Here is a 15,653-nt window from a genome sequence, read left to right as displayed (position 1 = left end):
TTCATTTGAAATTCATTCTCCATAACACTAAGTGTCATGGATTGTGACACAAACATGGGAATGAGTCTTAAAGTTGTCCTCCTAATAATAGGCCTCAAGGAGGGGTCATTGCACCAACAGACAAAATGGGTGATTTTTTTCATGTGAATTGAAAACAACCTAAATGCTCACAAAGAACTGTTGAGAAATTAATTACATATCACCAGCTGATATACAAGCCTTTAAAAAGATGCTACAAAAGAGAAAAAAACCACAATTTTTTATAGCTAACAGGAATACTTTACTACAACTCCAAGATAACTAACTAAAAAAGTAGAATGTAAAATTTAAAAAGTCATCTAGATAAAACATATTATAAAAATACCAATAGTTTTCCTATAAACAGCTATGATTAGAAGACCCGATGGTAAAATATGGAAGCAAAATACCAAAAAATACAAAATACATAGGACTGGTGACAAGATATGAAGGAGGGACTAAATTGAACGACAATGCAGTAAAGAATTTAAGGAGCATAGTCCAAACCAGCTGCTGCAACATCTAGGCACCCCCACAGAATGGGTCTGCAAATTTTAAGTAGCAAAGTTGTTACTGGTGACAAAAGTACAGAAAACCATGACTTCTGTTTTCACCACTAGAACTCACCGGAGGATCATCTGTTCTTCGTCTGTCACAGAAAAAAAAGTGTGTCACCCAAGGACAAAGCCAAAACTGTGAAGGCAGATTTTTCCGTCACTTCTGTGGGAATCCGTGGAAGGACAGGATTTTAAGACCTAGCAAGAACAGCAAACTTGAGGCTGTTTTGCTCTGGGTAACACCCTTGGCTTAGAAAACTGTCCCCAGATCTGGATCCAGGAAGACAAGTACCAAGGTACTGGACACCAAGGTACTGGACACCAAGGTACTGGACTCCAAATGACCCATGGAATTCTCCAGAAACAAGCAGTGACTGATACCAACCCCCTCTCCAGGGGATCTGAAATCAACCTTTGAAGAGACTGCTCCAGTGAGACTGGCTAGGCTTCCTTGGTTGGCCTTGGTTCCTCAAGCTCTCTTGAGACCGTGGGAAGATTTGATAACCAAAGGGCATCTCTGGGACGAGTGTCTGGTTGGTATTCCTTAGATATTCCTTAAATAAAGATGTTACATTCAACTCTGAAATCCTGGAAGACACTTCAGGGATGGCCTCCCAAGACAGGGAGGAGCCTCAGAGGCCACAGTTAGGAAAGGGTCCCTCCCAGACTTCTGGCTGGCCCTGTGCACCTGGGTGTCACCGGCTCCCTTCCCCAGTCACCCTTTTATGGTTCTGGGAACACTGCCCGGGACAGCCAGCCCTTGAAGGTTGCAAAGGCCACGTCTCCAAGTCCTCAGAAGTTGAGGCCAATGGCCAAATAGGGGTAGAATTTAATTTCTCTGACAATGCCAACTGCAAAAGGCTACCACTACTAAGGAAGCTGGGAGAGAGACCTGGCCTCCAACCTTCTTTGCAGAGACCAGAGGCGAGGCAGGAAAATGCCCCCGAGGAGGTGCACGAGGGTCCTTTTTCCTCTCCCCGGAGGTCATACAACCTGAGAGACCCAAAGTTTCACCCATTTGTAGGTGGTGGAGAAGTTCGGCCCCCAGAACGCCCTTGGAACTGGGCGGGCCCGCTTGGGCGGAGGCCGCGCCTGCTTTCAGACTCTGACTGACACACCTGTGGTGCCGGCCGGGGACTGCACCGCGATCTCTTCTGCCGCATGGGTTCCCACCAGCAGTCCGACCGAGTCCATGGCCTCGCCTGCTGACCCAGTGCCTTCTTCTCTGAGGCGGGGACCAGAGTCGACCTTGGACCGCAGTGAAGAGCACAGACACTGCTACTGCTTAAGTACCAGAGAAGAGGTTGATTATCTGAAGCAGTTTGGAACTTTACGGAGTTTGGAATTTGCGGAGATGGCCTTGGGGAATTTGTCCTTATACCTTAAGTTCTACCTGCTGCTAAGAGGTAGAAGTGCCCCCGGCGGCTGACCCCGGCAGTGCACACAACGCAGACATCACTTCCTTCGGGAGCCCACCCGCGGCCAAAAGCTTGATTCCTTTGGAGCTCAGGGTGTTCCAGTGCCAGGTTACTCCCTGTGTCCTCAAGCCAGGAGGTCTGTGGTGCCCGTGGTGCCCATCATGACGGGCTGCAGCGCAACCAGAAGGACCTGGACACAGCAGCGGGAGGATACAAAAGGAGACGCTGTTGGTGAAGGACAGCGGCGAGGAGCTCTACGCAAAGCACCTGGAGATGGGGAAGATCATGGGTGGGTTTGAGGGGATGGTGTACTAGGCGATGGTGGAGGCTCAGAAGCAGAACTTGTCGAAGCCCGAATCTAGAAGGTTCTGAAAGAAAAAGGCCAACTTGTTGCAGATCTTAACTACATGGAAAAATGTTTCTCTGACCTCTTCAAGCGGTTTGAGAAACAGAAAATCATTGAAGGCTACCACATGAATGAAGAACGGCTGAAGTATGTTGAGGATAACACAATTATTGAAAAGCAAGGCCGGAGAACCAAGTGCTGAAGGCCCACGCGGAAGACAAACTCAAGCCGCCAAATGAGGAGATCACCTAGGTCAGGAGCAAGGCCCAGCCAGAGGCTATGGCCATCCACAAGAGCTTGAGGAACGAACAGATGTACATCCAGTTGCTGGAGAAGACCACTGAGCAGAAGACTGAAGTAAATGATGAACTAATCAGAATCCGTGATCTTATTTCCCAGATGGAAAAGATCTGACATGGAAATTCTGACCAATGTCTGTCTCCCTTGTCTATCGAAAGATATCATGTTCTTTCTTGACTCTTCAACTTGTTTTTAAACTGGATTGCTTTTAAAAAGAAGACTGAATAGTTTTCCTTTAGTCAATGAAGAGGAGGGGAGGAGAAGGGAGAGGGAGAGAATAATTGTTTAAGAGTAGAGGCTTTGGAATTACACAAATCTAGGTTTAAATCCTGATGCTGTCATGTACTAGCTGGTAGGCTTAAACTCTTTGAGTTCTATTTCCTTATCTATAAAATGGTTGCAATGATTGAAATATTGATGTGAGATTGACAGACAACAGATGCCTGAAAAAAATCACTTGAAAATAATATCTATTAAATGTAATTTAAAATGCATCAAAATATTATTAGTAAAACCGTGGGACTTACATAATAGACAGATGGAGCAATAAGATGGCACAGATGGTTCAGGGACAAACACTAGTATATATAAAAATATATTGTTTGAGAAAAGCCACAATACAAATCAATGAGGGCAGAAGAAAAATTTCAATAAATGGTTCTAAGTTGTGAGTGAAATCTTTGGAAAGAATAGCTGAACATGTACTTTTCACATAAATAAGTAAATTCCATGAAGTTAGAGCACTAAATAAACAAAATGAAACTGTATCAGTTAGAATAAACTCAAAGTCAGTAAGTATTGGATATGTCTTGACATAGGGAAAAAACTTCAAAGGCAAAAGAGCAATAGCAGAACCACGAAGAGATGGACTGATCTGATGGACTGATGCTTTTCCATCAGATGGACTGATGGAAAATTAGGTCTGGGGCTGCTGGGTGGCTCAGTTGATGGAGCATCCAACTCTTGATCTTGGGGCTGTGAGTTTGAGTCCCATGATAGGTCTAGGGAGTACTTAAAAAAATTTTTTTTTTAATCTTAAAAAAATAGTTAAGCCTAAATGACACCAAAAATGGTAATTAAACATTTGTATCATTTATGATAAGACAAAGATTAATATAAATATCTAAAGAACATTTACAAATCAATAACAAAAACTGTAAACCCTATTAGAGAAAAACAAACAAAAGGTGGAGCAAGTTATTTATTAAGTGTTACAAAGACCCCTCCAAAAATTAATACAAGAAATCTCAACAATAAACTTAAATTCACTTTTTTTGCTTATCATTTTGGTAAATAATTTTAAAGAGAAACCTATAATATACATTATTAGTTAGTGTCCCCTGAGACTGGAACACTTATGTATTGAAGAAAGGGCATACACTGGAGTAAATGTTAAGGAAATTATACTAGATTTATAATCCTTGACACAATAGTTCTCCTATACAAATTTATTCATAAGAACTGGAGATGCAGACAATCATTACTCTGCAAAAATATATTTATTAGAGGATTATTCATCATAAAGGAAAATTGGAAAAAATTACAGATGGATAAATGATGGTAAAATCACATGATAGTATACTATGAGTAGTTTGATGAACAGTTTTGAAAAAAGTTAAGGGAATGGGAAAATGTTCATAGTAAAATTTTAAAAGGATAAAGGAGTATGCAATTTTGTAAACCTCTATATGATAATCTAATCTTTAGTGGTTGTTTTCTCTCAGGGGTTATGGGAAACTTCCACTTTTTACTGTGCATTTTTCAGTATTATTTCAAATTCTTTCTGATAACTATATGTATTTTAATATTCAGGAAATGGGCCAAATGCTGCTCCTCAGATTATATTAAGGAACCCAAACTATAAAATGTATATGCAGATTGTCTCAATTATATAAATAAAAGTATTTATTTTTAAATCATTTAAAATTTTTCTTAAAAATTTTCAAGATTTTATTGATTTGACAGAGAGAGAGATGGAGAGGGAACACAAGCAGGGTGAGAGGGAGAGGGAGAAGCAGACTCCCCACTGAGCAGAGAGCCCAATGTTGGGCTCTATCCCAGGACCCTGGGATCATGACCTGAGCCAAAAGCAGATGCTTAACAACTGAGCCACCCAGGCACCCCATTTTAAAAATCTTTTTAAAAAGCCTAAAAAGAAGGAGTTTTATGTTTACTTGGCAAGCAGTGGACAACCTGAGAAAGTTCATGGGCAGGGCACTGTGTGATCACAGCAGCAGTTAAGATGAATCCCCTAGGAGGATGCTAACAGCTGGTGGGGAACGGTAACTCAGATCAGGCTGTGGTAGATACAAGGACAAGAAGGGGTTGATCCTGAGTTATTATTAGGAGCCGACCTGAAAGTACTTGGAGACTCAGAGTGGAACATGAAGGACAAGTAGGAGCTAAGAACTTAAAAAATATCTTGAATTTTAAAAATACAATTATTGTAAAAAAATTGAAATAATAAAGGAAAATACACAAAGCAAAATAAAAATAAAAGTGCCAGTTTACATAAACATGGAAATTTGGAGGAAAAGCTGGTTTGAAAGAGTTAAGTTAATTTTTAAGCTTATGTGGAGTTTGTGGCTAGTAAGAAGATATTAAAGACGTATTTAAATATCTCCCTTAGTTTTTATTATGTAATATATAAACAGTAAAATAAAAAACCAAACAGGAGAGAAAGGTACACATTAATATCAAATCTCCTGCTGAATTTCCTACAACTACTGGAAGTCCTACTCTTTACTAGTAACCATTTTCAATTATTTTCATTTTTATTTCCTCTGGTGATCAATTTCATATCTGCTCTAACCTCAATATCTTAATTTATCCACATCAAACATAACTTGATCAATGTCTCCACATTCTGAAAGATGAGGAAATTGTTCCCTGTTCCTAATTTTGTTAAGTTAAATTATTATTTTGGGGTTCTTTTGGTAACAATTGTAACAAATTACACTCTTGTAAGAAATTTATACTTAAACTTTTATATCTTGATCAATCAACTTCAAACAGTATCACTAAATTACCCACAATATAAATGGAGAATATCAGTGATTATAAAACTTCCTTCTACCTTTCATCCTCCTGTTTTTCTCTCAATAAGTGGCAGCTATACAATCATTTTTATTAAAGTTCAGAATGTTTGTATTTTTTTTGTAACTGTAATAAAATAACTAATATTTTGTCTAGTGGTTGAATTCTAAAAACTGAAAACTGATACACAGCACTTGATAATATAATTATGTAAATACTATTGACATAGAGCATACTGCATATTTGGGGACCTGCTTGAGAAAGAAATCCAATTATTTTTTTCTTTGCTTTTTAAACACCTTTATTGAGGTATAATTTATACACCATACAATTCATCCCTTTTAAGCATACAATTCCAAGATTTTTAGCTAATTTAACAAGTGGTACAATCTTCACCATAATCCAGCTGTAGAACATTTCATCACTCCAATAAAATACCTCATGTCCATTTATAGTTAATTCCCTTTCCTACCCGTCTGCAGCCCCGGGGTAGCCACTAATCTACTTTCTGACTCTACAAAATTGCTTCTTCTGCTTTCTTCCACTTAGAAAAACAGTTTTAAGATTCATATATGTTGTAGCATTTGCCAGTATTTCATTCCTTGATAGGGTTCCATTGTTTTGATTTACATCTTGTTAGTCATTCATTGGTTGATAGGCATTTGAATTTTTTCTACTTCTTGGCTATTATAAATAATTCTGCTATGGCCATTTGTGTGCAGATCTTTGTGTGGACTTGTGATTTTTTATTTCTCTTGGGTAGATACCTAGGAAATTTAATTCTATATTTTCCTAACAGTCTACGCAAAGAAAAATGTTCCAGTTATCAGGAACATCTGGAGTTTATTTTTCTTACACGTCATCCATTACTTTAAACCATTCCATATTTTAGTTTGGTTTACAATCTAACCATGGTTTTTATGTTCGTATTTTTCCCCTCTAGAGATTTAAAACAATTTTTAAATTAAATATTTCATAAATATTAAAAGGTATAACGGTATTACCTTTTTATTTACACCCTTTTAAAGAAATAAAACACTTTTGGGGTCCCTGGGTGGCTCAGTCAGTTAAGCATCTGCCTTCAGCTCAGGTCAGGTCAGTTAAGCATCTGCCTTCAGCTCAGGTCATGATCTCAGGGTTCTGGGATTGGGCCCCCGAATTGGGTCCCCTGCTCAGTGGAGAGTTTGCATTTCCCTCTTCCTCTGCCCCTCCCTGCCCCCACTTGAGCTCTCAGTCTCAAATAAATAAATAAAAAATCTTTAAAAAAAAAAAAAAGAAGCAAAACAGCTGAAGAAGCTTATGGATTTCACTTCAAAGCATCCTCCTCTCTCTTTCTAGAGATTACCATTATCTAGAGTTTAGTGTTAATTATTTCTATGCATTTCTTTAAACATTTACTAACTACATATGGTTTTTCATAATTAACAAAAAATATATACACTGTCTAAATTCTTACTGGATTTGGTTTTTATTCTCAACATTATTTTCATAAGATTTTTACCTGTGTATATAGTTTTTTACTCCAAGATTACATTTTCACAACCATATTATATTCCATTTTGTGACTATGCTAACATTTATACATTTTTTCAGTTAATGGGAACTTAACTGGTTAAAAAAATATTTTTTCTGGTACTATAAACATTCTTGTGTATATCTCCTGCAATGGACTGATGTTGAGTTCCCAAAACTTCGTTTGTTGAAACCTAATCCCCCATGTAATGGTACTAGGAAGTGTAGATTTAAGGGTGTATTTAGTCATGATAGTTGAGCCCTCCTGAATGGGATTAATGCTTTTATAAAAGAGGCTCTATAGAGTTCCCACGCCCTTTCTGCTGCAGAGGACACAGCTAAGTAAATAGATGGTTGTCAACAAACCAGGAAGCCGTTCTCAGCAGACACCCAATGTTCAAGCACCTTGATCTTGGGCTTCCCAGTTTCCAGAATAATGAAATTAATTTCTGTTGTTTCTAAGCTACCCAATCTCTGCTATTTTGTTCTAGTACCCTGAATGGGCTAAAATGTCTCCTTTATACAGGTAGGAAAGTATTTTAGAGTACATACATCTTCATCTTTTCTAGATACTAGCAAATTGCTTTCCAAAATGATTTTGCCAATACTTAACGCCAACAGAAAATGAAGTTCCTACTGCTCCACATCCTTTCTAGTGTCTGGTGTTGTCAAATATTTTCCCCCCAAATTATTGAGTGTGCAAAGTTATGTCTAAGCAGCCACCTCTATTTCAGTGAATATGGTCATTTCTAACACCTTTTATTATACTTTCTGTCCATTTATGTTTCTGCTTCAGTGATTTTCTTGCTGCTATTTTTATACTAATTTTTTTGTGTTTATCTTTATGGATTTTCAGAAACTATGTATTTTCGGTATGAAACTTTTGTTGGTTGTATTATATGTATCACAAGTTATTTCTAAATCTTCTTTTGGAAATTTTAGTACTCTCTCTGGAGTAAATGACAGGTAAGTTTACTGTCCAGTTTAAAAAATATAATAATGTTTCCTTCCAGGGAAATGGTATGACAGGCTTACTGCCCATTGTAAGAGATCCAAACTCTCTAAGTTCAAAGTTCTCTGACAATGCACGACACTGTGTGCAGGTATCAGCTGGCTGTCTTCATGTCACCTTGTGAGAATCAGAGCTCAGAGAACCTGTACCAAAATGCCAATACTGTGGCTACTGCTTTTGGTGTGAAGAGTAAATACAATGTTTTTTTTGTTGTTGTTCCTGACCCAAGGTTAGGCTGGTAGGCCGATCAGATAGATTGTATGAATGGTAAAGTCTCAGAAACTTCACAGTTCTTGACATCTTTTTCTATCTATTAATAAAATAAGGCATATCAATTTTACTGATCTTTTCAAAGAGCTAATTTTTTATTTTATTGGTTATTGTTTTTTGAGTTTTATTTCATTGATTTCTGCTCTGATATTTATTTGTTTTTACCTATTTTGCCTAACCTTTTGAGATTCTTAGTGTAGGGGCACTGGGTGGCTCAGCTTGTTAAGCATCTCACTCTTGATGATGGCTCAAGTCATGATCTCTGGGTCATGGGATGAGTCTGCTTGTCCTTCTTCCTCTGCTCCTTCCCCCATTCTCTCTCTCTCACACACACACACACATTCTTAAATAAATAAATAAAATCTTAAAAAAAAAGATTCTTAGAGTATATCCTAAGGTCTTTGATATGAGATCTTTTTTTCATTTCTAATATAGCTATATAGTGCTATAAATTTCTCCCTAGTTACTGCTTCAACTGTATCTCATGGATTTTGATATGTTTGTATTTCATCCTTTTTTCAGTTCAGAATGGTTTCTAATTTCTTGTTTAGCTCACGAATTACTCAAAAGTGTATTATTTAGTTTTCAAGTATTGGGAATTTTCCAGAGATATTTCTGTTACTGATTTCTAATTTAATTCCACTGGGGTCAGAAAATATATTTTGTATTATTTGACTCCTTTTAAATTTATTGAGACATTCTTTTCACCTAGGATGTGATTTCTTGTGGTAAATATTCAAGGTGTGCACTTTAAAGTAATGTATATTTTGCTGTTGTTGAGTGGAGTGTACTATGAATGTCCATTAGTTCAAGTCTACTGATAGTGCTGTCCAGATCCCTTATATACTTACTGGGGTTCTCTCTACTTATTTTACCAATTTTTAAAGTGACGAGATAATATATCTGACAATATTACTATAATTATGAGTGTGTCTACTTCTCCTTAGAGTTGTATTATTTTTGCTTTCATGTATTTTGAGTCTCTGTTATTGCATCTTCATTTGGCACCTTCACTTTTTAGAAGCCCATCTGTGCATTCAAAAGTGAATTTAATATAATAATTTCTCTAATATTTGAAATGCTTTTTGGCCTAGAAATTTTAAGAATAACTAGTCTGCTATACTGTTAAGACTTCACGTATTTTCTGTTTTTTTTTTCTTATCAGTTAAGAAATACTGTGCTGTCATTTAACCCACAAAATAATCTTTCAGTTTGTTGAGATTCTTTTAAAATCCATTTTTTTCCTTGAAGTCACGTTTTTGGAATCCCCTTGGTTTCCTGTTCTAATCTGAATTTATTTCTTCCTAACCCTTCTTCACAGAAGTAAGTCAGGGATTTTGTTTTTAATCTCCATGGCTAGTTATGTAAATGTCTCTGATTTGGTCACTAACTACTTTTTTGTTTTTCAGGTATACTCATGTAATTATTATTATTTTTATTTTTTATTTATTATTTTTATTTATTTATTTTTTATTTATTTTTCATGTAATTATTTTAGAAGAGTATTTGAGTGGTATGCTTTCTGAATTTGGTGCCTCTGAATATGTTTTCATTTATCTTTGCTATTTGTTGGGTGTGGACTCGTAAGTTTAAAACTATTTGCCTGTCAATTACATGGTGCTAGTATAACCTTACTATGAAAAACAATAAAGTTAGTGCCACAAATATTTCAAACATTGCAGTCATGAATAAGGATGTAAAGTTTCTAAAAAAAAATGAACACTAGCAATGCATAAAACAACAATGTTCTATAACAAATTATTTGGAAAATAGTTCATGATCAGTAAACCTACTGAAATAAATGATTACAGTGCAATCTAAAGGAGAAAATTCATGCCGTAGCATCAATAATGATAAATGTTAACAATTTAATAGAGCAGTTACTATATGCCTAATACTGTTTTAAGGCTTTATGTATATTAGCTCATTTAATTCTTACATCAACTGTGTGAGAAAGATGATATTATTATGTTCCTTTATACACGAGGAAACAGATACATAATAGTAACTTGCAAAAGATCATATAATTCCTTAAATGAAAGAACAGGGATTCAAACTCAAGTAGTCTGGATCCAGTCTATGTTGTACTTTATCTTGGCATCAACAGATACTGAAAAATCATTCTATAAATTTTTGTCAACATGCTAATAAAATATATGAAGTAATAAGAATGAGGGAACTACTTACTATAATAAAGATAATTTGTCTGAACATAGAATTAAAACAAAAGAGAACATGTGAGAAATAAGAGATAAATTAGATAAATTTTTATGCTATATTTAGGATTAGTTTCTCAACTTCTCCCCAGAGCTCATATAGAATGTTTTGTTTTGGCAAGCATATTTTAATTTCTTAGAATACTTTCTTGTTATCTTATTTCTCTGTCTCCTGTCAGAATTTTTTTTAGTTTAGTTTAATTTTGTGAATGCAACATCTCAAATTCTTCTCAACAGATTAATTAGGAAAAAAAAAGTTGAGTGTTATTCCTTGAATTCTATTCTTTTCTTTTTTTTTTTAAGATTTTATTTATTTATTTGACAGAGAGAGATCACAAGCAGGCAGAGAGAGAGAGAGGAGGAAGCAGGCTCCCTGCTGAGCAGAGAGTCCGATGCGGGACTCGATCCCAGGATCCTGAGATCATGACCTGAGCCGAAGGCAGCGGCTTAACCCACTGAGACACCCAGGCGCCCGAATTCTATTCTTTTCTATCCAATGTGCTTTGCTTTATTTTAGTCCTATTAATACAACTTGTAGATGTTAGTTATAAACCAGAAAAGAAAAATGCTTTGAATTCTCTACTTTAACAGAAGTAACTTTGATGCTGCCTGAGGCTGAATATTATATTGGTCAAGAATTTAAATAGCTAGCTGTTCTGCATAGCTTATTGTTCAATTTAATTTTATGAAACATTTAATGCAATAATTAAGTATTTTAAGGTATTAAGTGTGTAATCAGTATACTATGAGTTCTTAAATATCAATACATGACAGAAGTGAGATAGTGAGAAAAAGGGCAAATAAGTTTTCATGACAAAATTCACCCACACTTAAGAATAGTCCTCATTTTTTACATTGCAATATTATTGGTAAGCTAGCCTGTGTGTGATGGCTTGAAATATCTTGGCATAATTAGGAAATCATCTGTGACTTGAAACCCAAGAATATAACCTCAAGGACTATGGTGTTTGGCTCATAAAGTAGTAATGGTGGAGTGCTTGCATTTTATAGAGATCTTTCACGTGCTTCGTCTTTGAGAGCAGAATTCAGATGTCGACTATCTCATTAAAGAAAAATCCAGTGTTTATTAAGTAAATTATCTAGAATTGTAAATGAAGGCTCAGGGAAGGTAAAATCAGTGCTTTCAGAGCAATGACTGACTTACCTCTGACTATTCTGGTAAATGCTCATAGGGGTGAGGTTGTGATTACCTAAACCTGTCTACTAGCTAAAGACATTACATTCGGATGGAGTTCAGGAAAATAACTTGTCAAAGAAAGGAAACTGAAGCTTCAGTTGATTTAACCTCTTCTTTTTAGAAACCTTATTTTCTGCCAACCTTATTGGCATTATTTCCATTTTCTGTTCTTGAGTGTGCAGGAGCGCCTGCAACCTCTTGGTCGGGGTTCCTACCGACTGGGTGGCCGCAGCAGAGGGGGCTACAGCCTTGGGTGGGGGTCCTCGCGCTCGGGCTCCAGGCGGGAACCTCTGAGCAAGCGCAGAGGGCACCTGTAACTTGCGCCAGGCTGCGGCAGGCTGCGGGCTCCCGCTGAATAGCGGCAAGTCTGAGATGGAGCAGCCAGTTCACCCAAAGTTCCTCCTTGCTCACAGCCTCTTCAGCAGTGGCCTGCTCTTCCTTTTCAGTCTCTTCAAGATCTCTGCAAAGTAGAGCCCAGGGGTGACATTCTGCGGCAGCAGAGGGAGATGGTGCCACCAACTGGCGCCCCTCCCCCCGCAGTGGACCCACTGAGCGCTCCCTTCTTGCGGGAGGTGGCAGTGGCCATGTGGAACAGACCCAGGGTCCGGTTAAAGTACGACGCCTCTGTGAGAGGCTGGCGGTCTCCCCAGGATCAGTAACCGGGGAAGCTGGGCTCTCAGAAGGTTGCCTCCGTCTGCCTAGAGAAGGTTCTGGGACCAAGCGGCCAGCAATAGGAGTGGTTCTGGTGGCAGCAGCAAACTTCACCACTGCTCGCTGGCCACTGTTCCTGAGGGCATGATACTGAGTGCAGCTGGCTTTTCAGTGACAACAATGGCAAGAGCTGCCAGCAGAAGCCTCTCCCAGGTCCTCGTGAGATTTACGAGGTAATGACATCACTTTTCCTTTTCTAGGTGATGGCTTCAGTTGGAAGTCCAGGTTGGAGCCAACCAAGTGAGTTCCTGCTACAAGGAATTTGAGGGCATCTGCTTCTTTCTTTGCAGGACATCAAGGGCTCTGACACTGTGAGAGTTTCCTGTTATTATGGGAACCCAGAAAAACACCTGTGTGGTCTGTGCCCCAACAGTGCAGAAAAGCTCACCTCTTCTAATTTGTAAATCAGAAGGCACTTTCTACAAAATTCTGCAAAGATGCTTCATATATATATATATATATAAATATAAATGATTTTATATATATATATATATATATATATATATGATCATTTTGACTGCTGATGCATTCTGTGTTTAGACACACATAGTAACTTTATATTGGAAGACTGTCAGCAAAATTGTAGTGCCCATTTTTAAAGACTGGCTTTAGGGGTGCTTGGGTGGGTCAGTAGTTTGAGCCTCTGACTCTTGATTTGTGTTCAGGTGCTAATCTGATAGTCTTGGAATCAAGCCCTGCATCAGGCTCCCCCATCAGTGGGGAGTCTGCTTGAGATTCTCTCTCTTCCTCTGCCTCTGTTCCCCATGCCCCACACATTTTCTCTCTCTCTCTCTCTCTCTCTAATAAATCTTTAAAACAAATAAATAAAAATGAAGGACCGGCATTAAATCTGGGAAATATCTGTTTCTCAGTTTCTTCAACTGTCAAATGGGAATGTTACCTACTGCATGGGTTCTTCGTAAGAATTTTTAAAAAGTAAACTGTATAAACTCTACATACCTGCAACAGTGTCTAACACATGGTGAGTACTCAATAAATACAAGATATTATCATTTCTCTACTACCTATGAATATATCTACTTTAAACTTCAAGGTAACAAGCAAGGTTTCTTGCAGGGAGGAACAAAACTACATGTGGGTTTCCAAACAAGCAAGAAGAGATACTGCTTTTAAGTGTATTTTTCTTAGCAGCTTGCAGATAGCAATAGCTGTTATGGAGCTCATACTCAAGGTCTGTGCTTGTTTCAAAGAAAGCTCACCATGTGTTGGGAGCTTGGCAGATGACTCAGTTCTGATTCCTTTTATGTTCACTTTCTCTCATTTTTCTTCTAAAATGCACAAGCAGCACAGCATCAATTTCTCTCTTTCTCTCCCTTTCTTCTTCCCCCCACCTTCACACACTCCCTTTCCTTCAACACACACACACACACACACACACACACACGCACGCACGCACGCATGCACACAAGCATCCACATTAGTTTCATTTTATTTATCTTTTAATCCCCAAAGGATTCACGGAGCAGGCTGTGTGCAGCTGCTGTGTTTTCTTCTGGTTAAATTGGCGGTTACCTACTGTGTGGAGTTGCTAGGAGAAGGTGAATAAGCATGATTACAGCATCATTGATGTACATAGTCTTTCAGTAACAACCTGTGGAGCTCTGTGGTCTGTCTTCTGTATGGCTCTCTGTGTTATTTCCTCATTGTTGTCGTTAACATTTGTTGCCTTTATTGTTAGAACATGATAATATCTTTAACTGTTGGTTCCAGATCAATTAAGAGACAAAAACCTTGGCATTTAAAACAGGCACTTTTTTCTCAGGGTGGTGCTGCTGACACTGGTTCCTACCATCTGCTTTCTTATTACATCCTGCCCTCCTTCCATTGGTAGAGACGAATTCAGCTTCTTCTGGTGCGCTAAAGTCATTCACGTTTCTCTTGTGCATAATAGATCTTGTAAATTGTAGGAATTCTGATGTGCTTCAGTGCACCGAACGGTAACAGATGAGCTGCTTTTGGGGAGAGCTGGAGCGCTCAGTCGGTCAGTAGTACAGTAGCAGGCTCACATGTGCGGATTGTTCCTGTGAGGTCAGAGGATCTGTTTAGATTGCTGTCTGCTTGGGGGGTGGGGGGAGGGCGGGTGATGAGAGCAGTGGATATGCCTGTCAAAGTCAATAGCAATTCTGGCAGAAGCTGCCCTCAGCTTTGTAAATCTGTAACATTTTGATAGATGAGAGATGCTACTATATAACTGTTTGAGATCTGTAGTGGGCTGAGGAATGCTTGTTCTAGCTGCTGAAACTGACTGTAACTATACTGCCCTAGGAGTATCATCATGGGGTCAACTGCTACAGAAATTGAAGAATTGGAAAACACCACTTTTAAGTATCTCATAGGAGAACACACCGAAAAAATGTGGCAACGCCTGAAAGGAATGTGAGTAAGCTCTTTGCTTGGTTCTGTGTTTTTATTTCCCACACCCCACCCAGAATTTGACTATTAACATGACTAATTGTTCTTACTATCTGAATTTGTGGACTGGTGTTTCCTTTAGAAAGATTTTCTCTTAGAAAATAAAATGTGTTAGTCTCAGCTAATAACTTGCTTGAAGGATGACTGATAATCTTTCTTGCACCTGTATGTTTAATATAAATTAAGGTATCTCCCTGAGAATTCATTTCACTGTTATAACACATAGCTTCTTTTATACAGTCTGTTTGTATTCTTTAGATATATGATTTAGATATGCAGAAATGTAACTAGGAAAGCTAATTGCCAGGTTACCTGCAGGAAAAAAAAAATTTCCTTCGGAAAAATATAAATATTACCACTGGTAGTTATTTCTCTGTGATTATATTTTGAAAAAGCAAGAGCAGGATTAATGTGATACTAAATATTTATATTGCATTGTGCTTAGTCTTTGTCTTGATATTTCTTTAAGAAAAAATGTGGTAAAAACGCTAGTAGCATTCCAAACTTACTGGAGAGTTTTAGATTTAAATTAACCAATTCACTTCTTCTGAGAATACAGAATAGCTCATGGTATAAAACTGAGATGGGTCAAGAGATGTGCTTATGTCAAACATGAAATGTAAGTA

At 37.8% G+C, this 15,653-nt stretch overlaps 1 protein-coding gene across 5 annotated transcripts in view; it reads left to right on the top strand.

The window, feature by feature from the left end:
* Positions 1–14,030: 14,030 nt before the first annotated feature.
* Positions 14,031–15,653, top strand: part of PDE1A (phosphodiesterase 1A) — a 344,668-nt gene continuing 343,045 nt past the window's right edge. For 2 of the 5 annotated variants that reach the window (XM_044242485.1, XM_044242482.1), the window contains exons 1-2: positions 14,481–14,643; positions 14,881–14,991. In XM_044242485.1, coding sequence (XP_044098420.1) covers positions 14,891–14,991 — 101 coding nt within the window. In that variant the 5' untranslated portion in view covers positions 14,481–14,643; positions 14,881–14,890. The other 3 variants (XM_044242484.1, XM_044242487.1, XM_044242483.1) reach the window with 3 other exon arrangements.

Source organism: Neovison vison, chromosome 3, assembly GCF_020171115.1.
Source record: "Neovison vison isolate M4711 chromosome 3, ASM_NN_V1, whole genome shotgun sequence".
Taxonomy (NCBI): Eukaryota; Metazoa; Chordata; class Mammalia; order Carnivora; family Mustelidae; genus Neogale; species Neogale vison.
The sequence above is the reverse complement of the archived record's forward strand: the minus strand, read 5'-3'. Positions and strand labels throughout refer to the sequence as shown.